Here is a 27,959-nt window from a genome sequence, read left to right on the forward strand (position 1 = left end):
ATAGCGGAAATGGACCTGCATGACCTCTGGCGCGCCATGCACCCTACCGATAGGGACTACTCCTATTTCTCCCACGCGCACCGCACGTATTCACGGTTGGACTACCTCTTGGTGAGCGGACCGCTTCGTTCGGCCGCCACAGCGGCAGACATCGGGGTCTTGTCCCTGTCCGACCACGCACCGGTTTCCGGAATCTTTGCTTGGCCGGCGGCCCCCCCCTCTAGGGGGATGTGGCGGCTTCGGGACACGCTTCTCCATACGAAATCGGTTGTGAAGCGAGTGGAGGAGGTCATCCAGGAACACCTGACCCACAATAACAACTCTGCCACGTCCCTGGCAACGCAGTGGGCGGCTTTGAAAGCGGTCGTCAGGGGGGAGTTTATCTCCATTTCCTCGGCGGAAAACAGGGAACGCCAACGCAAGCGGGAGGAACTGACGGCGCAGGTTAGGGAGCTTGAGCAGGTTCACCGCCGAACGGGGGCTCCTAGGGTCTGGAAGCAGCTGAAGGCGGCACGAAAACTCCTCTCTGCGTTGGATCTAGATCGGGCGGAGTATGCCGCGCTGCGCCTGAGGCATGCCTTTTACACCGGCGGAGACAGGTGCGGTAAGCTCCTGGCCCATAGGCTCAGGGCTGCGCAGCAACGCAATGTGGTGAAGGAGCTGGTGGGAGTGGATGGGATCCCGGTTTCCGGTGACGCGGAGGTGGCAGATTCCTTTCGTTCCTTTTACGAGGCGCTGTACGCTGCAGAGCCTTCCCCACCGGGAGAGGCTGAGGCCTATTTGGAATCCGTGACCCTCCCGGCCCTGGACCCCTCTCAGGCGGACCACCTGGAGAGGGACATTCACGTGGAGGAGGTCATCTCCGCGATTGCACGGCTAAAGCATGGTAAAGCCCCGGGCCCAGATGGCTATACGGCCTTGTTTTACAAGACCTTCTGTCCCACTGTCGCGCCTCTACTGGCTCGCTTGTTCAACTCCTTCTCCGAACCGGGAGCCATCCCACCGGACCTTCTCTCAGCGACTGTGTCGGTTATCCCCAAGCCGGGGAAGGACCGGACCCTGTGCGGCTCGTACCGGCCCATCTCGCTCCTAAATGTGGACCTCAAGCTTTACACCGGAATCTTGGCGGCCAGACTGGGTCTACACCTACCAGGTTTGGTGGAGGCGGACCAGGCCGTTTTTTTACCCGGTAGGCAGACGGTCGACAACACAAAGAGGGTGACGCACGTGCTGGAAAAGGCCTCACGCGTCCCGGGGGAGCGGATGCTGCTATCGGTCGACGCGGAGAAGGCCTTTGATAGGGTTCATTGGCCGTATCTCGAGCTGGTCCTTGGGGAAATGGGGATCGGCGAGAAGTTCCGCACTATGGTCTTTAACTGCTATAGGAGACCATCAGCGTCAGTGCGTGTCAACGGGCACAGCTCCAACAGCTTTGCCATTGAGCGCGGCACGAGACAGGGTTGCCCCCTCTCGCCGCTCCTCTTTGCCCTTTATATGGAGCCGTTTGCACAGAGGATTCGCGATAACCCGGACGCTATTGGGGTGAAGATGGGGCAATACACGCACACTGTCAGCTTATACGCGGACGATGTCTTGCTGACCCTGGATGACCCCAAGCGGTCGCTTCCTGCCTGCGTCCAGGAACTGAACGCTTTTGCCCGCGTGGCGGGCTTTAAAATGAATATGACTAAGTCGGCTGCACTGGATGTGTCGCTCTCTGCCGACACCAGGCGGGACCTTCAGAGTCTCTTTCCTCTGCAGTGGTCCTCCTCCACGGTGCCTTACCTGGGAATTTTGCTTGCTCCCTCCCTGCCTGCCATGGTCGCAGCTAACTATTCCTCCCTGGGCAAAAAGATCAAAGAGGAACTCGCCGATGGAACAAGGGCCTGCTCTCGTGGTTGGGCCGTATCGCGGCGGTGAAGATGTAAATGTAAATGTAAATGTAAGGTGTTTTGTAGCGCGCTCAATTACTACCGGAGTATCCTGGCGCGAATGACCGCTGGGGAACCCGTCCTGGCTTTCCCTGTGAGATGGTCCCATGCTGGGTATCTCCAAGGTGAAGCCAGGCATCCCCGGCGTCTGTGGGGGGCCGTTGTAGCGATGAGGCAAGCTTAATGCCCAGAGTTACCAAGTGTGATCACTGCCCAAAGTGGGCACCGAGGCGAGAATTATCAGTCCGCTGACCCTGGTCCTCGACCCTGCCGCGTCGGGAATCGAACCCTGGTCCCGGGCCGTTCTCAGCCTCCGGGTCTGCCGCCTCTAACCAGTGAGCCACACCTCACGATACTACCTCAGATCCTGTATCTTTTCCGCGCTCTGCCTCTCCAGCCCCCCGTGGGTTGGATACGGCAGACGCAGGCAGACATCTCCCGCTTTGTGTGGCAGGGCCGTAAACCTCGGATGAAGCGGGTCCTCTCCATGCTTGCCCTGGAGGCGGGGGGTCTCGGAGTCCCGGACCTCCGGAAGTACTTTCAGGCGGCGCAGCTCCGGTATTTAGTGGAGTGGAGCCGGTGGGAATCGGACAAACACTGGCTCTTTCAAGACCAGGCAGTTGCAGGCCGTACCCTCCAGGAGGTCCCGTTCCTGCGGCGCACTCACCGCCCGCCTAATCTCTACGCCTCTTTTATCACCCGGGTCCCGCTAAGAGTGTGGGACGCGGTGTGTGAGCTGCGTGAGCTCACCACTTTTCCATCGCCGTTCACTCCCATTGCTGGCAATCCGGACTTTACCCCGGGTCTGGAGCCGGGAGCCTTTTCCCACTGGGTGAGCGCGGGTTGCAGGGCGCTTTTCCAGATCTACGGGCCGGAGGGCGTGCTCCCCTTCCAGCAGCTCCGACAGGAGTTTGGCCTGACGGAAGGGGACAGACTGCGTTACATGCAAGTCCGCCACTGGGCTCTTCAACCCCCAGTGCGTGACGTTGCTGCCCGTTCGATTACGCCCTACGAGCGATGGTTGGTAACCCGGACCTCGGACGCCAAGCTCATCACTGATTTGTATAAGTTTCTCCAGCCCCCGCCGTTTCATTACCATAACCCAGGGAGGGAGCGCTGGCACAGGGAACTGGGCAGGACCCTGAGTCACAAGGAGTGGGACAGGATTGCGTATCGGGCGAGGCACTCTGCGTACCACACTGGGCTGACGGAAACCTTCACTAAAGTGTCCACCTATTGGTACTACACCCCGGAGCGGCTCTATGAGATGCGCAAAATCGGCGATAAAGGTTGCTGGCGCAGCTGCGGACAGGAGGGCACCCTCACGCACATTCTCTGGGAGTGCCCGGTGCTGTCGGCCTATTGGAAGGAAGTATTAGATGAGGTGGATAGGCATTTTGAGATCGAGCTCCCGCGCTTCCCCGCGTATGTCTTGCTAGGCCTCCCCAATGACTTGATGTACCCGCTGAAATCCCGCAGGGGCAGGCAGATTGCGATTGCGCTAGGCTCCGCCGTTCAGAACATACTTGTGCTCTGGCGCACCCCTACTGCCCCCTCTATCACTGGTTGGCTGCATAGGCTCTGGCAGGTACTGGGCATGGAGAAGATGTCGCTAACGGTGGCTGGGAATGTTGACCAGTTTGAGGAGCTCTGGCACCCCTTTTTGGCACTACTGTCCACGGAATTTCACGAGCTCACGTGTCCACGGTACTTGCGCCTCCTTAGGCTGACGCCGCCGGCGGCTGCGGCGGAGTGAAAGTGCGGATCGGGGGCCGGGGGTTGGGGGCGGGAAGAGGGGTTATATGCTTCTAATGCTGACTTTCGGACGGGGATGTTGGGGGTATTGTTTTCTTTCTTTTTCTCCTTTGCTTTCCTTCTTCTTCTTTTTTGGGGTCGGGGGGCTGGTGGAACGGTATGCTTCTCCTTTACTGTGTTGCGGGGTGCTATTCGGGCTCGGCCTTGCCTAGGGAGTGGGGGTCTACAGGGGGGTCGTTCACAATGCCTTATTGCCTTATGTTTTTGCCTTGTTACCCTCTGGGGCTTCCTGCCTCCCTGTTTTTCTTCTGACTCGCTGCAACGTTCCGCTTCTTGTACTGTATGTTTGCTTGACCTTCTGCTCCCCTCCCCGTGTTTTTGTGCCTTAATAAAATACTTTAAACCTAAATGTGGATGTACTTTGTGAATATCAGCACACCAATAAGCGCCCTTTAATTTCTTGCAAACACTCTATTAAGCAGTCTTATTTAAAGTCTGTGTCATAGATTCATGGAATCTGAGGTTGAAGCTGATTAGGGCAATAACGAAAGAAATGGTCGCCTAGTCAGCCAATGCATGTGTTTTCAGGTTAGAAAATTGAGAAGGGCTCGAGCTGGACAGCTGGGTGTCCCTTTAACTGTTTGAGGTACCGTAAAGTTTCTGGTTAGGGGGGTTGCCTTTATCGGTGTCAGTTGACCCTGGCAGAGGCATAACTCATTTGTAATAAACTATTCACCGGCACGCTTGTTTTTCAGTTTAGGAAAGACAAAAGGCTATGCGAACCTAGTGGCAGCAGGTGCTTTAACCCACGGAGCTATCTCCTGGCCTTAATCTCATCGAGGCCTAACCCTGAGACGAGCACGGGTCTCGGTACTGCACCGCATCGCTATCAGAGGTGTCACCTGGGCAGGGCGCAGTGTGAGGCTGACACCTCGCACCACAGGCCTCTATCAGCCCGATAAGGACCTGAAAGGGATCAAAGGCAGACCCGCTTATCCCACACAGCTCCTTATCTGGCCGTCAGGGGCCGTGGTATCTAGGCACAGATGAGCATTTTAAAACCGCATAATTTGTTGAATGATTTGATAAAGCGCTTAGCCTAGGTATACACAAACCCCGTCTGGCCAGTTGGCATACTCGGGCGTTGTCGCTTTTACACCATGGTCCACCATTTGGCTGCTTTCAGCGGAGTAACCCAAATCCAGACAGGCTGGTGTTTCTCAACGGCTGGGATGGTTGGGAAAGAGTCAGTCACACGTCATCTGCTCATCAGGCGCCCCCTAGCAGTCTGCTAGAAGCAACCCGACCTAGTCACAGCTCTGCCAGGCGTTTTCAAGGACGCGACCCTGATATGTGACTAACGAGTTCCCAGCCCCACTGGCCTTTTAGTGTCCGCCGGCGATCATGGCATGTAAAGGGCGGCTCTGGCCCAGCTCTACTCTCTCTCCGAAGCAGAGTGGATCAGTGTTTACAGCGCATCAATCGAATGAACACTAAGTAAGGCATCCTCAGACACCACAACATACAGCAGCATGGAAACATATGGCACCTACCATTTCCCCTTCTTTCCCGTTTTTCTGTAGTGCTGCACACCTACGTTTCTTACTACTATTAGCTCTGGTGAATGTTGGCTCCGGGCTCTGTAGATTGCTTCGTGGTGACAGTTGTTAAATGCCAACGTGTGCCATTAAATGACAAATACCATACGTTTTAAATTGGCATTTTTTCATTTATTTTTTTAGTACCTGCCAAACACCTCTGCTGTTCCTTAACTCGAGAGACCCTCCCTGAGGTGATCATTATACGTCTGACGCTGACGCTGACACAGGCCTCATATCTCCTAGAAAGGGAATGAATGGATCTAAACTGATTCAAAATGTGTCTCTTCAAATCCAGCCCAACGAGCTTAAATGGATGCTAACATGAATGAATAACACCATTAAACTGTAAAGCACTTTGAATTCTAGTTAATGCCACAACTGTGTGCATGAGAGATGGCATCTAATGCAGTCTATCTCAGCGCACTTCACAACTCATTCTCTTATTTTTAGGTCTCATCTGAGACAAGGCATGTGCTGTCTCTTGCAAGACATTTTGTAAGTGTACAATGGTCTTTGATAGTACCACATTGCTTACCATTAGTTGCCTTCATTGTCACTCATTTGCAAGATCCACATTTGTGAGTGCATAAGGACTTCACTTAAGCTTCCTGTGTTTCTCCCTCCCCTGGAGCAAAGACGCATTACTTGTGTCCTTCCGAAGCTCCCTTTTAGGGCGTTACTTTTGATTTTTATTTAAGGACTCGACTAGAGTGCATGCCTTTTCTAAAAGTTTCCCTCGTGTGCCACACGTGTGTTGCTGTTTCTCTGCCCGTGTCCTTCTCTTCTACATTCTCGTACTTATTATTCTGCCCACAAAACGTGTGAGTGTGGTTCTTCCTCCAGTTCCACGTTGTGCACTCTCATCTGTTTTGACCCACCCACGCGCTCTGTCTTCCTTCCCATGTAGTCTCCATGTTACTTAACCCCACCTGCACCCTCAGTGTTGATTCCCCTACCCGTGGTTCCTGTGTTGCTGCCCCACCCCAGTGTTGCTTCTTCCACTCCATACCTCCCCTCTCCTTGGTGTTTGTGTTTCCATCCTCCGTGTTCCTTCTCTTCCGACCCGCCTTTTGTATTGCTTTCCCTCCGTGTTGTTGTCCCCCCCCCCCCCCCCCCCGACCTCTTCCTTTTTAGGTTTTGACTAGAGATGTCCATGTGTGTTTGTTGTGACTGCTCTGACTATCTTCGTTGATGGAAACAGGGGGCCTTATTTATGAAGGACTTGCGCCACTTTTACGTGACTTTTAAAATGGGAAAAAGACACGCACCGGTGGCGCAAGGCCTTCATAAATAAGGCCCAGGAAGCGTAAGGGATTTACCCCCTCCCCCCCTAGATTTTGGAGTGGAGGGGACACGCGGTAGAAGTTTAGGTCGACAGAAAAACTGCGCACTTCCACTGTTGACATCCGCATGGGATGACTACCCTGCTGCTTTCGACCTGCTGACCGGCCTAAGGCTTCAGACAGGGTCGGATTTATTCTCTGGGGCCCAAGGACAAATTCCCGAGGTCAGATGTAGGTGTTGTTTGTCAGGTCTGGGGCAGTGTCCCCATTTAGCACATTGTCATTCTCCATAGAATGCGTCTCCTTCTATCCTGGGCCAAGGGCCCAGCATGGAGGACTCTGCCCTGCTTCTGTGTAGGAGTTCACATCCTCCTGGCAAAGGGAGGTGCTGGGGGCTATTGGAGTTCCTCTTTGATAAGGTGATGCATCTTTTTCATGCAACTCACCTCAAATACAGACATACATGGGAAAGCAAACCTGCTCCATACCTGTTTGACACTTAATGGAACTGCTTTGCTTTGTCAACAAATGCCCCGAGCAACGTGTTTGTGACAGTGAGTGAAGAGTGACAGTGAGTGCAGAGTGACAGTGAGTGCAGAGTGACAGTGAGTGCAGAGTGACAGTGAGTGCAGAGTGACAGTGAGTGCAGAGTGACAGTGAGTGCGAGAGCGACAGTGAGTGCGAGAGCGACAGTGTGTGCAGAGTGAGTGCAAGAGTGACAGTGTGTGCAAGAGTGAGTGAGTGCAGAGTGAGTGCAGAGTGAGTGCAGAGTGAGTGCAGAGTGAGTGCAGAGTGAGTGCGAGTGCTTGTGAGTGCGAGAGCGACAGTGAGTGCATAGTGAGTGCGACAGTGAGTGCAGAGTGAGTGCGAGAGCGACAGTGAGTGCAGAGTGAGTGCGAGAGCGACAGTGAGTGCAGAGTGAGTGCGAGAGCGACAGTGAGTGCAGAGTGAGTGCGAGAGCGACAGTGAGTGCAGAGTGAGTGCGAGAGTGAGAGTGCAGAGTGACAGTGAGTGCAGAGTGACAGTGAGTGCAGAGTGACAGTGAGTGCAGAGTGAGTGCGAGAGTGAGAGTGCAGAGTGACAGTGAGTGCAGTGACAGTGAGTGCAGACTGACTGCAGAGTGACAGTGAGTGCAGACTGACTGCAGAGTGACAGTGACTGCAGAGTGACTGCAGAGTGACAGTGACTGCAGAGTGACAGTGACTGCAGTGTGTGAGTGTGCAGGGTGCACATTGTGTGAGTTTGCAGGGTGAGCAGTGTGTGAATGTGTAGGGGAAGTGTGCGAGTGTGCAGGAAACAAACACTCAAACTAAGTCCACCACACAATACTGCATATACTAGTGAATACAGTCATCTCTTTATACAGAAAACATGAGTTATATTTAGAGGGGTCGGAGTGGGACACAGTGGGTGGATGGATGCATGATGGATGGATGTATGCATGGATGTATGGGTGGATGCATGGATGGGTTGGTGGTTGGATGGGTTGGTGGATTGCATAAATTGTTGAGGGATTGGCTGTATATATGCATCTATCCATCCACCCATCCATCTATCCATACACCCATCCATGCATGCACCCATGCATGCATCCACCAACTCATCTATGCAAGCATTACAACAAGAGCCCGCAGCTCTCCTTCGTCTCTCCTCGCCCCCCCTTCCCTGAGCCCGCAGCTCTCCTTCGTCTCTCCTCTCCCCCCTTCCCTGTGCCCTGCCCTGCTATTGTAAATGACAATGCCATTTATTTATGTTAAAAAAAACATAAATAAAAAAAATGTCAAGAGCAATGCCAATAGCTCTAACTTTAACAAAGGCAAAACCATTGCATTGTAAATGCTTGTTTTCTTTTCTTTTTATTCCCCGCTTCCACAGCTCCCCCTCCCTTGCATCCTCCCTCCCCCCCACGTGCCCCCCCTCCCACCCCACAACCTTTTGTATGTGGGGGCCGCCACTGATTCCACCCGCAACATCTAAATAAGACTCGTACTTAAACAAGCATTGGCATAGCCAATAGGTCTCGCCTTTGGGACTTGATTGTAGAACAAGACACACTTAGTACGAGTGTCATTATTAACATAATAATATCCCTGTCAGTCACATATATATAGTATTGTATATAGCAATAGCACACTTTTTTCACTGTATAATTTTTCACTGCAGTCACCCAATAGGAACATCTGAATGTAAGTTATTTGATTTTACTTGACCGTGATTTGTTCTAAAGAAAATAAACGTATGAAATGCATGAGTAACATTCACCTGTAAAAAGTGTTCCTTAAAAAATTATTGCTGTGGAAGTCGAGGATCTCAAGGCCAACCATGCAGAGTCCAGTAGTGATGGTGGCAGCATACCTACAGTGTCTGAAGTAGACAAGAAAGTCTGCATACCCAAAGATCTGAGGCCCAGTTATGTAATAGGGGATGAAATAGATAAGTGACTTGCCGCATAGGAGGTAGCTCTAATGTACACCAGATTCCAGAGGCGCACTGGATGGGTGGCTTGTGGAAACACATGCCTCCAGTGGGGAGTGACACACTGCTTACAATAGGAGTAGAGGACCAAACCAGATATGCCTCCTTGAAAGCCGTCCTTGTCACCAAGTTAGGATTCACCCAAGAAAAATACTGCATCAGGTTCAGGGACAGTCAGAAGCTGCAGAATCAGTCTTGGGTAGACTTCTTGGATTATGCCAGCAAGGCACTGAATGGTTTGGTGCGGGGCAACAAGGTAGATGATAATCTTGGGCTGTACAACTTAAGCTTGAGAGAGCACATGCTCAGTAACTGTTTTCCAGAGCTGTGCCAGCACTTAGTTGACCGCAATCTGACTGACCCCAGGAGGCTTGCTGAGGTGGCGTCCGCTAGATCAGCACCAGAGTGTCCAAGAAGCTACCTGGGAGTAACCCCAAGATGGTTGGTTCAGGTTCCCCCAGTAGTGAGGGGGGAACTTAAAGATGACCCAGACAAGTCCCAGGGTAACAAGGAACGAGATGGTTCCCATTCCCCTTATGGGAAACACAGGGGGTAGTTCTGGTCGGCAGTGGCCCAGGGCACCCCATATCCAAGCCTGTTACTTTGAGTGCTCCCAGTTTGGATACAAGCAGGGGGACTCTGTCCAAAGAAACCACCCACTGGTGGGACCTCTACAGGGATGACCTATATGGCTTTAGAGGTAAATAGTGCCCAGGTGCAAGTCATAGACCATGCCGTGATCTGAGGGTGTGAAATCACTTGGAATTTGGAGACCACGAAGCATTAATTAGCTTCTGGTTTTGACCCTTGTTCACACAAAGGAATGAGATACTGTGGAAATAAGGAAATAAGGTCCATAGTGAGGACCTTACACTATATGATCCTGGATAGTCAACCATCATGCCACAATACAAGATAAAGATATACAAAGTGAGGGGACTGCCGGTTCTGCTATGCGCTCCACCAGCGTACCTCTTATGCCTCTATCCTCCCCTCAAGCCCCTATGTCCAGTGTTTCCAACACCAAGGCTCAACATACTAATGCCTGTGATACCACAAACAAATGCTCTGACAATACTCAAAAAATGGGTGCCCGCCTAAAACAACTATTTCGGGACAGCTTCATTCTACCAAACTAACTAGGAAGCCTACAACGGCGCTGGGAAGATCCCAGTTATACCTGCATATCACATTATGGCAGCCCCCGGGCAGGTTATAACAGAGAGCTTCCTTGTGGAACTTAATTACAATCTGGAGTCTAAAATCTCTTCATCTTTAAACACTTTTGGTACTCTAATTACTGCAGTGGAGTAGACAGTGGGAACTTTAGGGTCGGTGGACAATCTGCATTTGAGTATTAATAAAGGAGTTCGAATCCCTACAAGCAATCTCACTGATAATCAATCTGAGGGCTGGAGCCTCTCCTAAGGCTCTGGTTCTATGTAGGACTTCATTACCCTCACTTTCAAATGCCTGTTCACATCACCAAAACACTCCACCTTTTAAAAATGGTGACATAACTTGTTGGTCAGCTCCTGTTTCCGCCAGTTGTCTTGTCAAAGTAATCATACCAACTCAGTATTGGCTGCTCCCAGTATATCCCAAAAAGTCCTTTTGTCATATGATTGTTATTACACTACCATTCAGCTGCCCCCTGTGATCACCCCATATATTCTTATAATGGTTGATGTACACCCCTTGAGGAAGGACGCTCAGGAAAACTACGCCCAACTCATGAACAAAGCAGTTCATTGGCTGGCAACCAGGGTTAATGTTCACCAGCCTCCAACTCAGATTTGGCAGATGAGATTATAATGGTCCGAAGGTTGGGCTGGATTGGACAGTTGCAAAAAACATCCCTGGGTGACTGTTAAATAGTGAACTTTTTAATTTTTTTTTATTTTTCAAAAACCGTTATTGACAAGATTGCATAGACAGATTACATACTTGCACCAAATCCGAGCACCATATACATGAATACAATCGGACATAATGAGGTTGGCAAATAGCACAAAGCGTCAGAAAGCAATAACATGACAGACACAGCATATGCGCACCAGGTCAATGTTCAGGAATTAGTAAGAGGCACCCAAGCTGCAGGAGAGGGGACGGGCCAGGCTGAAGAGAGTAGGGACAGGGGGGAAGCCAATCTCTGACCTACATGGGCCACCGCCGGGGGCGGAGCGCCGGCGGGGAGCACGGGAGAGGCCGTTGGGCTCTGGGAGGTACGACCCAGAAGGTAAGACACAAGAGGGCCCCATATGTCAAGTGGGCGGGATCTAGCTGACATAAGGTCCCAGAATTGGGATTGTAAAGTCTCACAGTACGACGCATCCTCGAGCCAGTGATCGAACCTAGGTGCAGGTTTTCGGCCCCAGCACATGGAGACCCTACGCCATGCAAGGACAAGCAGCATGACAATCAAGCGGCGGGAGGCGTCTGGGCAGAATTTAACAAAGCCTTAGAGGCAGAGTGGGGAGTCTGGCTGGACCAACGATGAAGTGATCTCGGAAATAGCAGCACAGACCTCTCGCCAGTAAGTGGAGACCTTGTGACACAGCCAGGCAAGGTGGGAGAAATCCGTCGCAGGGGCAGAGCAGCGCAGGCATCTATCACTGGGGACAAGTCCCAACTTGTGCAGCTGGACAGGGGTACAATAGAGCCTATGCAAATATTTAAAGTGAATGAGGCGCAGGCGGTAGTTTGGGGACAATCGCTTAATCTGGTTGCAACAGTAAATCAATCAGCTGGGGAGATTTCCACACAGAGGTCCTCGCCCCATGCCACACGGGCCCGGTTAGTGGAGATGGAGGAAGCTGCCAGCGTGGAGGCGTAAAGTTTGCCACTAACTTCCGAGCGGGAGAAGACAAATACAGAAAATCAAGGGCGGCAATCGGGGGTGGGGGGGCTGGGGGAATGTGGGATGTGGCTCCCTGCAGATCGCCCTGAGTTGATATTAGAGTAAGGTGTCCATGGGACCAGAATCTTAAGTGAGAGAGAAGAATGTGTCCCCCGGGTAGAGATCCACTACTGTACTCAACCTCAGACAAGTGGCATGTTTAACTATTTCGGAGGACCGAAGAGGAGGGAAAGCTTATAGTGAGCGATCGGCATCGCATTCGCAGAAAGCATAGTAGCACCGTAAAAGTGGCGGAGTCCCTCCCAGGCCCAGCGCAGGGTCTTGACTGTGTCGATCTCAGTGCGAGGGAGTTTGGCTGGGGCAAACAAGGCGGTGGTAAGCGGCCACGGGGTAGCAAGATCGGCCTCCACCGCCACATGAGTCTAGAAAGGAGTGGGATGAAGCCAAAAATGCAGAAAACTGGCCTGAGCGCACAGAGCGTAGAGTTTAAAGTCTGGAGCACCAAGGCCACCACCCGTCATCGGAAGAGTGAGGGTATCACACGCGATCCTAGGCTGCCTACCAGCCCAAATCAAAGAGACTAGTGCAATTTCACAGTGTGTACCGCTAAGAAACACTTCACACCCCTCACTCCAACATCTGAGTGTGTAAGGTAAATCCCAGGATGTCTTGATGTATTCTTTACCCATTCTTTCATATTTGCCTACTGGTATAATTTTTAGGCAATACAGAGAATGGAAAGTTGTAACAGGCAGAGTTATTTTGCCATGAATGATCCACTCAGTAGCTGTTTTTTCTGCTACCGTAAATGGCAATTTTTCCAGTTTTTCAATTCTCAGCACTGTATACTTTGCTCCCCTTTGTGCCTGTTCGATCTGTTTATCAGTGAGATTGAATTCTGAAAACAGAGACGTTGTGTTGATAAAACGCCAAGGCACATAGCCTGCATGCAAGTTTTGTAGCGTCCAGCCTAATAAGCAAAATAGAACGTAATTGAGACTGGCCTTGTCGCAGCATAATCTTGTTCCATAATGTCTATGGCAGAGGATACAATGTTGCCCAATGAATATATCCTGGATGAGTCATTAACCCATTGTCGACTACAGCGAGAGATTTCTCTAAATGAATACTATCAATTTCTTGTATTTCTTCTGCAGCGTCTGCTTGGGTAACCTTCCATATTTCATTATAAGCATCATAGATACCGGGTTATATGAAACATTTTTGACAGGGTTTTCTTGGACCTAGCAAGAAATCCCTACGGTCTGCCCCTTCTTTAAGTAAAAATAAGTGTTTTAGTGTAGATTTCTAGAGCCAAACCAGGCACGGTTTTCCTACACTGTATGTTGTTACTACCTCTGGATTCTGTCTTTGAACATAGCGTGGGTCTGGCCTATTGATAGTGAAACCCTGTGTTTTGTTCAGGAATCGTTCTTGACAGATAATTGTGTCTGTGGGCCAGAGCAACCATTTTTCCCATTCAGGATCTGATATGTTGTGATGTTAAATAGTATGTATGTCGACCTCCCCCTGTCTAGTGCTATTACTTGCAGGTGCTGGTATGGACGGAGTGTTCATGTCTTTGATCTTGGCTAACCCAAGGCAAGACGTTTGTTGGACAGTGCCATTCAAAAACATTATTTGCTGTGGGGTGATGCAGGCTCTAAACAAAACTTCTATCCCCTGCACTTGCCAATCTTTTGTACCCCTAGACAGATTTTGTGTCAATTGTGTCTTTCCAAAATTCGAAACCCTGTCGAGACAGTTGGGTAATAAAGGCTGCAGAATAACTCTGTTTTGTTTTGGCTAACATAGTTTTCATACCTGTTTTGTTCACATTTTCTAAATAAAACGTTTCTGGATTGGATATTTTCAACCCTGAAAAATATGGAAACTTCATTGCAAATGTTTTTGAGCTACCCTTTGGTGGTGTAGGACAATGTTCCCATTGGTTATACTTAAATACATTTCTAGGTGTTGCAGATTTATGCAAGAAATTATGACCATAATGGTTATAACAATAAAGCTGTTCATAGTCTGATGAACCCTCTAAATAATCATTATTAGGGAATGCAGCTGATTTTTCTAGATCAGACATCATGTTATTAACAGTCTTGAAGTCCCAATCATCAGAAAAGGTACTAAAGTCACTTAATGAAATTTTAAATAAGTGTGGAATCTTCAAAAGTTCAGACGGGCCGAATATGTCATATTCAGTTTTGTCCCAAACTATACCATCTTGTATAGGAACGGCTGTGATGTTCACTGCTGATAATTCTCTTGCTTCACGATGGGATGATTTGTGTGGTTTCAGAAGTAAGTTCACTTTTTTACTTGCTGTGTCCATTTGAATATATCTTCCATTTATCAGCATACTAATAGTTATTACTAAAGCTAGCCAAAGCAGAAAGAAAAATATTTCAGAAACAATCCATAGTTCAATCCATGGTGAAACCAGATAAGTCTTTTTTCAGCAGATGAAAAAAGTCTGTTGCTTGTTTTTTGAAAGTTCTTTGTGCTGGCGTCGTTTCAGGTTCAGTGGGATCCTCAGAAAACGTATAAAAGTTAATGAAATAGCCAGAGGCAGTTCTGTCAATGGTTGGAATTGCATCAGGATTCATTGAAATCACTGGAACCAGTTGATCACATGTTACGTTGGTGTAGACGGGTGTATCAGGACAAACTGCTATTTGGATTTCAAGAGGAATACGTTCCATAGCATTTTTGCTTAGTCCTTCATTTCTCACTTCTGACTCTTCGAAGGTGATGAGTCTTTTAGTTTGAACCTCTTAGATAGTAGTTAGAGGAGTGCGTCTGCTACTTAGTTGGAGTTCACTTGGCCTACTGCTTAGTTTCGGCCACATATGTGGTTTGATGAGGTCGATGGAAACAAATCTATTTTCCAGCAAGTGGCAGCAGAAGTACTGTTCTTGATCTGTGGATGGCTAGGACAGCTACTGGTTGTCTGTAAGAAGGCCCAAATTCCTACTTATCCGCGATCTTCTCTCTGACTAGATCCCCAAGCTTTGGGATCCAGACAAGCCTTGCTGGGACGGCTGGATTTTCCCCAGTGTTGGTTGGCTTCAGGAACACGTTGTTGTGTTTCGATCTTAGTTCATTTAAGTCCTGTAAAACAGCCAAATGATCTTTGATGTCAAAAGGTTTATTTTCCACAAGTGTGCCTTTGTAATCGAGATCTGGGACCCACATTCTTGTCCCAAACAGGACCTCCTAAGGAGTTACACCCCCTAGAGAACTTCTTGGCAAATTGTTTAATGAGCGTTGGACCCCATAAAGATGTTTGACCCACCCATCACCCGAACCTAATACCCTAGATGTTATAGACAGCTTTATGTCACGGTTTTTCCTTTCCACAACAGAATTTCCCTCAGGATGGAATGGAGAGGAGTACAGCAATGCTACGCCCATACTGGCCATGGCTTCTTTGTAAGCTCGAGAGCTTAACGCAGGGCACTGGTCAGAGTGTAGTGTGCCTATTGTGTATGTGCCGATAAAGACTCACAAATCTTTTATAACAGTTGGAGCATCAGCCGAGCTCTGAGGCCACATCCATAGGAACTTTGACTTAGTGTTTATGGGATTGCAGTTGTCCCGAAGGACGCCTGCGCATAGATAGTCTAATGCGGTCTAACAATGGTGTCTGTACTGGGCAGGCTACTTCGTAGTCTGGTGGCGTTCTGTACTGTGATCTCTATTGCAGTCTATGCATTGATTGATGAAAATGTGAATCAGTGTATTCATTCCTGGCCACCAGTACATCTCTTTTAATGGCAATATTGTTTTAGAGATCCCCTGATGTGTCAGACTCTCACCCAGGTGTGCTTCATAGTAAAAGCCGCTCTTCGTTCCATATTTGGAATTACCCTATCCCCCACTCCGGGAATTCGAGCAAATGGAACGCTGTTCGCATCAATTATATACGAGTATTTGAGTGGGAACTTTTTTGGTAATGCTGCACCGCTGCCTTTGCTTGAAGTATTGACAGCCAATAATATCTCACTGTCTATTCTCGTTTTTTGAATGAGTGAACGCATATACGGAAGCCGTTTGCACAGCCCCCTTTGCGGCTTCATCAGCCAATGAATTCCAAGCAACTTGAACGCCATCCCGTTGATGACTCAGCGTGTGTATCACATGAGTGTTTTGTTGTCCATTTCGCAACTGAACTACTTGTTCCCAAAGCGTTTTATGCTTGATTGCGCCACCTTTTGCATCTTTGAAACTATTTTGAAAGCAATTCTGTAAATATTCATTATATGATTGAACACAGTAAAAAGAATCGCACACAATAAGTGTGGGGAATTTGCGATCTATATTTTCTAGTGCAAATTTGAATGCTTGTAGTTCAGCTTGCTGAGCTGTACAATCTCCTAGAGATTGGGTTTTTGTGACCATTGGTCGGAATTTACCATTGCGCATATGACCTTTAACGATCTTGCATGCTGCACTGTAAACTTACTTACCCCCTGTAGCTGGTTGTGCTGATCCGTCAGTATAAATTATAAATTCGTACTGATCAAGAAGACGAATCTCAGTAGGCAGAGGACATTCCTGTTTGTATTGCAGGAATGCTTGTGTTTGTAAATTAGGATCAAAAACATATTCAACATCTGTTGCAGCAAGAGAATTAGCCCATTGTATCCATCTTGGATGTAAAGCTTTTGCATTTGGAATGTTATTTGTATGCAATTGGTACTTTCTCACCTTCATTAAAAATTAAGTAGGTGAACCTGCATAGATCCGGAATTATTCGGATCACTAAATTGCGTATGTTTACACATGTTTGTAAGTGATTTGTTGCTAACATGTCAGCTTGAAGTGAACACAGGATATCTGTGTGTCCCTGTGTCCAATTTTTGATTTTGAAATCAGGTTTGATTAGTTTGTAGAGAGGTTTAACCCTTTCTGCGTAATTTAGAATGTAAGTTCTTCCAAAATATAGGAAACCTAGAATCATCGAGAAGTAGATCATAACCCTTTGAAAGTCTCCCCCAAAAGAGTGCTTTCATTTTTCTTAGTATGTCTCCTTCCATCCGGAGTTTTATTTCATATAACTTCTGTGGAGAACTAACCCTGGTATCTACAGTCTCTACTTGTATGTACTCATTCAAGTCCACTGTCTTCAGAAGTTCCTTCAGGTTCTGGCGAGCTATTGTTACTTCCGCTGCACTGTCCAGCATTTTCTGAGCCCATTCTTCGTTCTTGAGTTGTGTTCTCAGAATTCTCTGCATGTCTGATCTTTAGACCTGCTACCTTCTTCTTGGAGAATTGAGGTTTTGGTTTGTTTTTCTGAACGTGTTGATCGTCTTTGGACTTCAAGCGTTCTTCTTTGTGATCTGACCGTCCTCTTCTTTTGGATGTCTGTGACGATATCTGAATGGTACGAGAGGAACGTGTATCACTATGTTGATACCTGTCAGGTTTTTTCAAATTATCCCTATTCCTGAGGTTATACCTCTTTTCAGAGGGCTCCTTTTGAGGAGACCTACTTTAGGATTGAGAACGTTACTCTTTTGAATGCTGTTTGTTATTTTCCCACTTTTTTTAGAAGCTGTAGGATTGTGTCTAATAGAGTCCTTTTCAGGAACTCCAGACAGTTGTGGTTGCAAAGGTTTTCCACCCAAACTGTCTCTGCTTAATTCTTCATAGGATTTTTCTATTATTCTGGGTTGTTCTTGTTGATGTTCTGTTACATCAAATCCCTTTAACACCTTAAGTGCTGCGCCTATTCCAACGGCCGACGGCACCACTACCTCGGGAGTGCTGTCGTCGGCCGTTGGACGTTCCAACTGCACCTGCGCAATGGAACGTTCAGCACTGGAGCTGGACGTTCCATAGCTGCTAAGGTATTAAGCGTTGGCGGATCGCCACTGATGCTGCCTCACCTTTAATTTTAGATATTATTGTTGAGAACTGGTCAAAGTTTTTCAGTAATTTCATACCTAAATTTAGAGCAGACTCTGCCCCGTATTTGTTTTGAATTTGTTTCAGAACATCAGGTATTACCGCAATAGACGGAACACCATGTGTTTTAGTATAAATGGCAGTAAAGACTGTGCCCCAAGTGGTGCAGTCTTCCAGATGTGGTGTGATCCCCATCGGTAAACAAATTGTTAGGATTCTGTGTTTCTCATAAGGGCTAGTATTAGGAAATACTGCTTCGATTTGAGTAATTTTTTGAGCTATCCATAATGGAATTTGTTCACGCTTTGTGGGCATTTTACCCATGATTGCGTGTAAAGTCTGTGGAGTAGTTTTTAGTGTATTCCACTGGTGAGGGGTTTGATTTGGAATGGTTAATGGTGGTTGGACTGTGAAAGTCCGCATTACATATTGGACTAACTGTCTGTAAATTTTTATCAACTCTTTGAGTTGAGTGAGTAATTCCTCGTCTGACATTATTTCTGACATTATTTCCATGTCAGGATGAGGTGTGTAACCGGCTATAATCAACCATGTTGTTCCTGGTGTACCTAGTGGACCGAGCCTGGTAATGTGATTGTAATGTTTTAGGGCACCTTTTAACTAGAGATTATGCTCCTGGTATGTGAGTGGAATTTCAACATCCTCAAAAGGAATATATTCCTCAGGTGGTTCATCTTCTTTGTAGAAGTGAAACACTTTTGTTACTGGATTTGATTCTGGGAATACTATCCATGAATTGAATACCTCTGTCTGAAAAGATTCATGTTCCTCTATCACGAAAACCGCTCTACCACCTCTTGGTGTTAGGTTACAGAATGGGGGATCAACCCAGAAAGTCAGAGGGACCTGGATGATTATACGATATATAGACAGATTGGTCCCTGACCAAAGTGGAATTATTAAAAAACTTTTCAATGGAAAAACAATTAATGTCAAAAATATTTAAGAAAACACTATTGTTTATTCACTAGGGGCCAGATGTAGGTAAATGAGATTTACTGATTTTTAATTACCGAATTTTACCGATTCGGTAATTAAAAATCGGTAAATCTGAGGGGTGGATATGTAGGAACATCCAGATGTTCCTTTTACCGAATCGGTAAATATCTGTATTTACTGATTCGGTAAATACCGACCGGTAATGCCCCATTCATTCCTATGGGCTTTGAAGCCCATAGGAATGAATGGGGCATTACCGGTCGGTATTTACCGAATCGGTAAATACCGATTCTGACAAGGGTGCAGGGGGTGTCACTTTGACACCCTCTAGCACCCCCAAAAAAGGTCCGGGGGCCATGTGGCAGGCATACCTGCCCTAAGGGCAGGTCTGCCTGTCATATGGCACAGGTGTGCATGCACACATGTGCATGCACACCAGAATCGGTATTTTACCATCAAATAGTATTTGATGGTAAAATACCGATTCTGTAATGCTTGTGGGACTCAGAAGAGTCCCACCTACATATCAATTTTACCGAATCGGAAAAAATACCGATTCGGTATTTTACAGATTCGGTAAATTTACCGATCGGTAAATTTACCGATTCTGTAAAATACAGGGCCCTACATCTCAAATTGCATTTACCGGTCGGTAACGGCCGAATTCGGCCGTTACCGACCGGTAAATGCCTACCCACATCTGGCCCATAGTGTTTCTAAGCATTTCATTGCATTTTTTTCTTTTTTTGCATTGCTGTACATATAAATAAAATCATTCAGTGCCCACTATAAAAGGATTTATTGAACAGTCTTCTTTCTCGTGCAAGAGATATGAGCTGTTACAATCGCAAGACAGTATGCGAAATATACGTACAGCGTAAGCAGTAAGAAGAAATAATACTGCAATAGCATGGTCTTTTAGCTATGACATATATTCATATAAACATGCATAAATAACACAGGCTAAAATGTGAATACTCGTCTGGTGCTTCTCAATAGTTTTACCCCAGTGTACCTTACCTAAGTGGAGTACGAGGTAAGAAGTAGGTGCTGTTTTCTATAGTATGGTAAGCTATAGTTTGTATTGCCAAGAGTCCCTCTAGGTTCTATTCTGCTCCATACCTTAGAATGAGAGAGGTGGGAATCTTTTTCCGGATCTCAATCCCTAACACCCCGCGAAGGGAGTCAGGACACTGGAAGCTGGATTCTCTGCGAGCAGGATGACAGCGCCTGGTCAATGCTTCAGGTGGGGACTCTAATTCCTTCCCAAATTGCCGTGGCGAGCCGTATCGAGCTGTGTAGCCGAGCCGCAGTTTGCCATGGTAAGTGAAGGTATATTTATACCTGGAATGTGCCTAGGAATGCTAGCATTGACGTAAAGTCGGGCAGAGGAAGGCGTCATGAATGAACCCCTAAGGAATAGTTGTTCATGCATAATAAAATGAGTTCTTGGAGAAATCAATAATCTAAGCAGGGAAAGTCCCAATGGCTTAAGGGTTTGGTTTCTAAGGACTCATTGTGACGTGGGATGGACGGATGTAGGTGACCATGCCTGTATTTGAATAGCATGGCTGATGCCTAAATAAGGACGGGGATACTATGCCCTTATAAGGGCAGTGTGAGTTGTGCCTATAAAAGGGAATGATTCGGGAAACCTATGTACAGGTATCTAAATTGAAACAAAACACTATGAATTTGTCCATGAAGAACTGGGTTTAGGTTACATTGTTGACCAGCTCCACTCTGTCCTTTAAAACTTTGGCCTTCAATTTGGACAAAATAGGAACTTGCTTTTAATAGATTATTATTGTAGGATTGTTTAAAATTGGATAAGCCTTCTTTATTCCTGTGGTTGGCTTATATCTCCCACAACATAAGGTCTCTAGGGAGGGCCGATTTATATGCTAATCCTAGCAGCATAGTTTGCTCGGACGGCAAATGGGTTGAAGCTGCATTTATGGGTAAGATGGCCGCAGACCGTGAGGATTCTGCAATATCGATACTCTTGGTGCGACATGCGATCCTTGTGAAAACTGTCAGTAATTTAGAACTCTATCTGACTTGGAACATGACACGTCACCAGTGCCGCCTGCTGATTTATTTTAGGCTGAACATATTCCCTCGAATAGTATATTTTAATTATGGCTGTTTTAAGGATTCTGAACTGCCCCTTTGTAACGGTGACAACATCTGGGTCAATGACACATTACATGTTGTTATGATTTGTCCTAAACATATTAACCTACCACATAGGTTTCTGCGACCAATTTTAAAACCAATTAATTTTACTCAAGTCAGGCCGACTTTACTGTACCTACAGTTTTTAAACTCACTGACCGTTTGCTTTTCTCTTGCACGTTTTTTTCAGTGGTTGTAAAGTGAGTGCGAGTATGGCGATGTCAATTTTTGCTTCTTTTACCTGATTTGTCTTTTTTATGATTTTATTTCTAAAATCGAATGAAGATTATGAAACTGATGATCCTGGATATCTTGATCCATACTCGTCTGCACCAAGTGAGAGGCAGTATATTTTTTTATATCAGATAGATGGATTTATATATGGATGAACAGATGGATGATGGAAGGAGGATGAAAGGGCGAAAGGAATTCTTGTGCGAAGGGTTGGGTTTGCTTGCTTCACATGCTCTGCGATTAGAGGAATATTTCATGGAATATTTCAAGTGGGTAGTGTTTTCATTTTCTGACTACGTCCTTGCTTCAAAGGTATCCCTGTGAAATTAATTAAAACAATGCTTTGTTTGCATAACTATACATAGAGGAACTGTCAATGCTTGGACATTTACAGTATCTCTTTTGTATTTTTTTGAAATCTCATTTATACATTGAACACTAAAAAATCAGGACACCAGTTCTTTTTTGTACTTAAAGTGTAAAACCTTTCTTTATTTAAAAGTTTTTATTAAGCTCGAACCTTGCCAAATGGCTCATAGTGCGCTCTACAACTAATTTAACACAAAAACTATGCAGGTGAACTACAGTTACATACAAAAGTGCCATATAAACAGTAAAAATAATTTTAAATTCTCATCTCAAAGATTTCCATCGTCGCTCAGCATTCCTTGGATCAATCAAATGTTACACGTAATGTATACAGTATAACACTTTTGCTAAAGCTCATTGTGACATAAGGATTCCTTGCCTCTGGTTTGTATCGAATCCAGAGAGCTAACATCAATTTAGAGGCCAGGTAGCCTGTCTGCTTAAGTACTGTGTTTTAAGGAGTCTGGAGCCTCAACTCAAATTGTACACGATACTCAGTGGACACTGAATGCATAGATTCCTGAAAAAGTCTCAAATTATCCAGTTTTTCCGAATGACTCCGTTCAATAGAATGGATTTTGGAGGGCAACAGGGCACATGAAGGGGTCCCAGGCCCATCCACATGGGAGAGTGTTAGAGATAGCACTACAGAATTAAAACTGTTCAGCGACAGAAATGGTCCCAGAAAAGTCTGCAGATATGAGGCTAATTGAGAACCCTTTGCCACGCTGCTGCTGTGAAGATATTTTTCTATTTAGCTGAAACATGAATATCCTGACTCTGAGTCAGCCATGGCAAATTGTGATTGTTCCCTTTATGAATCACAAAGCAAGTGGATCTGGAAGTGGTCTGGGCCTGCCCACTTTCTGATATGTTCTGCGCTAATGACTGCCTCACTGCTGGAATGTACACTAGGACCATGGCTATACCTTGTTTATTTCCAAAAGTGTCCTTCTATGATGACTGGTCAGTGAGGCATATCTCTGTACTGATCTTTTCGCTGGGATTGTCATCCTGGCATTGGGTGTCTGTATAGCTTCATACTGTGATAGGGCAACTCAGTTGTCGATACTGGGCACAGCAACCTTGGCCAAGATGTTAGTAATAACCTTTTTCCTTTACTACTTCCATAATATTCCGTTCATACTCCCACCTTCTCTGGAACTCTTTCTTTACTGACCTAATACGGAGTGAGAACAAAAGGAAGGTGGCAAAAATGTATTAATAAAAAGCAGAAAATCTAACGCCTTAGCTAAATCTAATGGGGTATGAACATTCCAATTGCTTGTGTGAACTGGCAACTGAGAATGGAAAACAGGATTGAACTTCTATGGACAGAGGAACAAATACTCGGATTTCATGAGGTTGAAATTCCAATATACCACTTACATGCAGACCTCATTCACCAAAAGCCAGTCCTTCAGGTGAAAACTGTCCATCTGAGAAGAGACCTAGAAATATATTCGGGTATCTAATCAATGCGGACACCATACGCATCAAGAAGGTCTCCCAGCAGCTCCACATACAAGGTAAAACCAATGTTGGGCGTTATAAGCTGGAGGTCATATGACCTTGAGAAGTCATACTGTTACATAGATTGCAATAAACGCTTACATATGTATAGTTGATGTATTTTGGAAGACACATTCCCGGGAACAATCTGACATATACTTTGATCCACATCTCACTACACTTTTAATTATACATCGCACTATTCATGACTGTAAATATTTCAATATATATTGTTGTGTAAATTTTAATATACATCCTTAATCATACCAGAATATTTGAGGTTAATCTGTTTGAGTTTTATCTGTGGCTTGGGATCACTGTGGTATTGCCACCTTGTTGATATTCCTCCAGGTTTAACCAGACAGAGGGTACCATTCCTATCTCTATCTGCTTAGTATTTTCTCCAAATATATCCTGTGTAAACTGCAAGCACCCTTCTCTTTCAAGGCTGCATGGAGAGCCAGAGTTCTGGTCTGGAGAGGCCTGGTCCTTTTAGCTACACAAAAGATCGGCGGTGCTCCTGAGATCCTGTTTTCTTGGTTCCTCTATTTATAGTGCACCCTGTTATCTGACATCTCAGCCCTTCTTCTAGTGTTGCTGCATGACCCCCTGCTGTATCCACCACTTTTCAACAGTGCCCCTAAAACCACCCTGAGGTAAGTTCAGCCTCCACTATTGACATTGTTGCTTCTTGAAAACCCATTCTCTCAAATAATAGAAAGCATTTTTCTATGATTGGATTGTCCGTTTATTAACTAAATTAAAATGTACTCATTCTGAATTAGAAATCTTCATACCTGGGTTTTAATTAAAGCCTTGGCATAACATTGAGAAAGAACAATATAAAGGTACGGGTTGATCAGAGAAAGGGTTTGCGCTACTTGTAAAGTGTTTCATGCTTTCATGACAGACACTGAATGGTGTGCAAAATGTTATATGTTTGTGAGCAATAAAGTATGACTGAATAGTTTTACTATCAAATTTCTCCTAGTCAATTCCTTTGGTGCAAGTTTGTGAAAATAATGTAAATGTACAGACTAGCTCCGACTATCATGGGCTCCGTCCCGCATTATTCAACCTCTCCTGAGTCTTCTCACATGTGTGCACCCCCCCCCCCCCCCCCCCTCAAATTTTGGGTCCCTGAAGTAAATGTGACTCATTTCTTGTATTGGTAGTCTCATTGCCCCTTTAAATTGCTAAATTCATTTGATGACTGAGGGGTTATATTTAGAGTTTGGCAGACAGAATACTCTGTTTCGAATGCAACAGAGTACCCTGCTCATCAAACTCTTGTTCTTCCCCGCCTCATTTAGAGATGGTTGGACCGTAAGCTTTACTTTGGCAAAGCCCCCTTTGACTCTGGTGATGGAAAGCTTACACCGAAGGCCTGACTGACCATGCATCATTTTGCATCAGAGTTGGTGATATGATCATGGACCCTCCTTATCCCATCACCCTGCTAATTCCTGCTAATTCTTTTCAACCAGCTGCACCTGGAATAATCTTCATGCATCGTTGTCTACATGTGTCACTCCTATGAAACAGCCACATACTCATTCTTCATCAATTTGAACACCTCAGTGTGAGGCTGGGTCACTCTGAATTGGCTGGCCTCGGGTGCCATGGACAGACACAGCTTCGGAGGGTCTGCTGCTGGTGGGACTTTCTCACCTTCCATGTTGTTCTCCAGGACATTGGAGCTAGGCAAGAAACAGTAGTCGCCGATCTGTTGCAAGAGGATGGGACTTGCTTCACCTGGGCTGAATATGAGCAGCCTGTCCTCAGATGTCTCTCTGGTGTTTTTGTTGAATTCGGTAAGTGGGGCCGATGAGGAAGTTGCTCTGTTGGGTATGGTTGGAGTGGTAACATAGCCACTAGGCATTTCCTGTTTGGTGAAGATTGGGATGAGCACCCGAGAACAGTCTGGATCTGTAAATGGCTTCTCATGCTGAACGTTCAAGCTTGATGTGGTTGGCAAGTTAGTGGCCGTGAGCAACAGACTTGGTGGAGCCATGACATAGTCAATGGGGCCACAAGTTGACAGTGCCTCTTCCATTCCTGGTGGTGCTTCCTGGTTAGTAAGGGTCTCCAACTTGTCTAAAGATGTAGATTTTTTGCAGGCATCTACCTTGCTTTGAAGTTGATGCTTCCAGAACTCTCCATTTTGGGTTTTTGGTTCAGCAGAATCAGACATGGCTTCTGGTGGGCACAGGACATAGCCAAAATGGGCCGATGAGGCATTTGAGCTTCCTGATGCCGGAAGCATCTTGGTGCCACAGTCAAAATGGGCCAATGAGGCATTTGAGTTCCCTGATACTGGAAGCATCTTGGTGCCCCAGTCGGGAGGGAAACTGATGTATTCCTCCTTCCCATCCGGGTGCTCAGTGGCAAAGTTTTCAGACTGCCACGACGTGCGCTGGAATAGCAAATATGGACCATTGAAGTCAGAAGAGGCACTGCCTTCATATTGAATAGTGCCTGGTTGTGGGCTCTTGTAATTGTCCACCACCAGTGGAAATGACTGGGACCCACAGCTGTGTCCAGAAATCAAACTGAGGAGTCGTCCTTGGTCAGACAGGGCTTTAGATGATCCATCAAGTTCCTGGCTGGCAGGATGTGGTGTCTCCGCATTTACTAAAGATGATGCCATCACCTTGACATCTTTACACAACCTACATTCAAAAATAAATAATTGCTTTAGTGCCCTCTAAAGGCATTTACACAACACTGATTTACAACAGCTACTGGGGTTCACCGCAGCCTATCAATAAGCCTTGATTGGCACAGTCTTAAAATAACCACCATTTAATGTAGTCAAACAGCTAAAGGGGCTTACAATGAGAAATACAAAAAAGTGATGGATGGAATGTTTGAATTAATTTCAGCTACTGGTAATTGCTTGGGCCACATCAGAAGCAATCATTTTTGTCAACAATGCTGCCTCAGAATAGACCCACCATATGCAAATCAGCCTTGATCCTGATCTAGTGGGAACAGATGAGCCCGAATTGCCATGCCAGTTCCTTTCTTAACCAGAACATAAGTAACCCAAGACCGGTTTCAGCCTATTTGGCCTTTTCTTTTGGGTGCAGCTTGTATTCAGTAGCACAGTGATCACGGGCCGATAACTGGGCATCCCGTCGTACTTGGGGCATCCCAATGAAAATTACAAAAAAGTAATATAACATGAATGAATTATTCTAAGCCACTGGCAATTGCTCAATCCCACATCCAAATCCATATTTTTTGGCTCACCATGCTACCTTAGATTAGACCCATCCATGTGCCAGTGAACTTTGTTTGTGCTCCTTTAGCAACCGTCCAGATAGAACTGCCAAGGACATCCGATTTGCACTTGCCTACAAAGGCACAGTGGTTAAAAAACGGTGGTGTCTAATGCGGGCAGAGAGCTCGCCAGTGACTGATAATACTTAAAGCATTCTTGTGTCTTTGCAGTAAATGCCCTAAGTGTGAAGAATATACACAGACGTGGCTCCCGTGCTCGCTATGCCATAGGACTAAAGTTATACAGCACTGAAGAGACCTAAGTAGATCAAAACCAGTCTGGGTTTGCTTGTGTTCTCAACTGTTAGGGACCTGGCCTGGCAATTCAGGCTGAACTTTGTTTTTGGAGCAGGACGAAGACCGATTTGCATTAGGCAGGATTTGTTTAGAATGGTACATTGCTTCTTTGTACGAGGCATGGTGTAATCATAGAACCTTTGAGACCTTAGACCAGCCTCATCTCTCTGCCCCACAAAATCAAAAGTTCCCACATATTGTTGTTAACATTATGTGCCAAGCCCATATCTAGATGCGCCATACCTAATGCTGCATGCAACCAGTTTTCATAGTAAGGGGGACTAGCATCCTTCCACAGTTTGCAATCTCCCTACGGGCGATCAAAATCAGACAGAAAAACAAGCCCACTTGTGTCGCAGATAGCACCCTTAAGAGATCTATATCCAAACCAAACGGCACTCGAGCTGAATTAAGGCACAATTTAACATTGCTTCCACTCTAAGTAAAGTCAGTTGAAGAGTGCCCAACAGCCAGTTACAGAATTCCCTCTACTTAAACAGTCACAAAGCCTGAATTCTCCTATTTCTGCTTCGACTTATAGGAAAAAGTCACACTTACTTCTCTCGTGACAGCAGACAGTTACAAAGTCCCACCTATTTAGCAGCCAGTGCTTTGCCCCATCACCTGATTGTAGCTAGTTGCACAGCCTCCTTTTCTTACATCAATCAGTCACAGAGCCTAAGCTCACCTTTTATCAACTAGTTACTCCACAGTTTCTGGTAGCAATCAGTCATATAGCTCCCTCCATTTAGAGCAGACAACCACACAGCCCTCTCTGCTGACCTTAGCCAGTCAACAAAGCTCTTTTGTAGTAGCAGCTGATAACAATCTGAGAACTCATTATAGTAACCAATCACACAACCCACTGTCTCATAAAAGCAGCCACACACAGCCAATTCTGTCCTTAGAACAGCCAGACACACAGCCGCCAGTCAAACATCCCCCTCTTTGTGTAGTAGCCACACAACGTGCATTCTCCTTCTATCAGGCAGTAATACAGCCCTTTTGCTGATACTAGTGGGGGACCCATCACAGCTTCCTAAATGAGTTAATTATAAGAATGAATTGGAAATGTATAGCACATTGCGAACTTGTAAGAAATACATGCTGCATTGCTCTCCTTGTGACAGTGCAGAGCACTATGTCTTTATAGTAGGATGTCATAAACAACCCTCTCCTTAGTAAGAAATCACACAGCCTTAGCTGTCCTTGTTGAAGCCAGACACACAGTAGCCACTGGTTATAGCATCAGATACCATCCATTGTCTACCTATATCAGCCAACCACACAGCCC

The 27,959-nt window shown here is 46.3% G+C and overlaps 1 protein-coding gene across 1 annotated transcript in view; it reads right to left on the reverse strand.

Moving 5' to 3' along the window:
• Window positions 1-21,663: 21,663 nt before the first annotated feature.
• Window positions 21,664-27,959, reverse strand: part of CSF2RB (colony stimulating factor 2 receptor subunit beta) — a 182,072-nt gene continuing 175,776 nt past the window's right edge. The window contains exon 14 of the mRNA XM_086963204.1: window positions 21,664-25,755. Coding sequence (XP_086819330.1) covers window positions 24,618-25,755 — 1,138 coding nt within the window. The 3' untranslated portion in view covers window positions 21,664-24,617. The remainder of the gene's footprint in view (window positions 25,756-27,959) is intronic.

This window comes from Lissotriton vulgaris, chromosome 1_1 (genome assembly GCF_964263255.1).
Source record: "Lissotriton vulgaris chromosome 1_1, aLisVul1.2, whole genome shotgun sequence".
NCBI lineage: Eukaryota > Metazoa > Chordata > Amphibia > Caudata > Salamandridae > Lissotriton > Lissotriton vulgaris.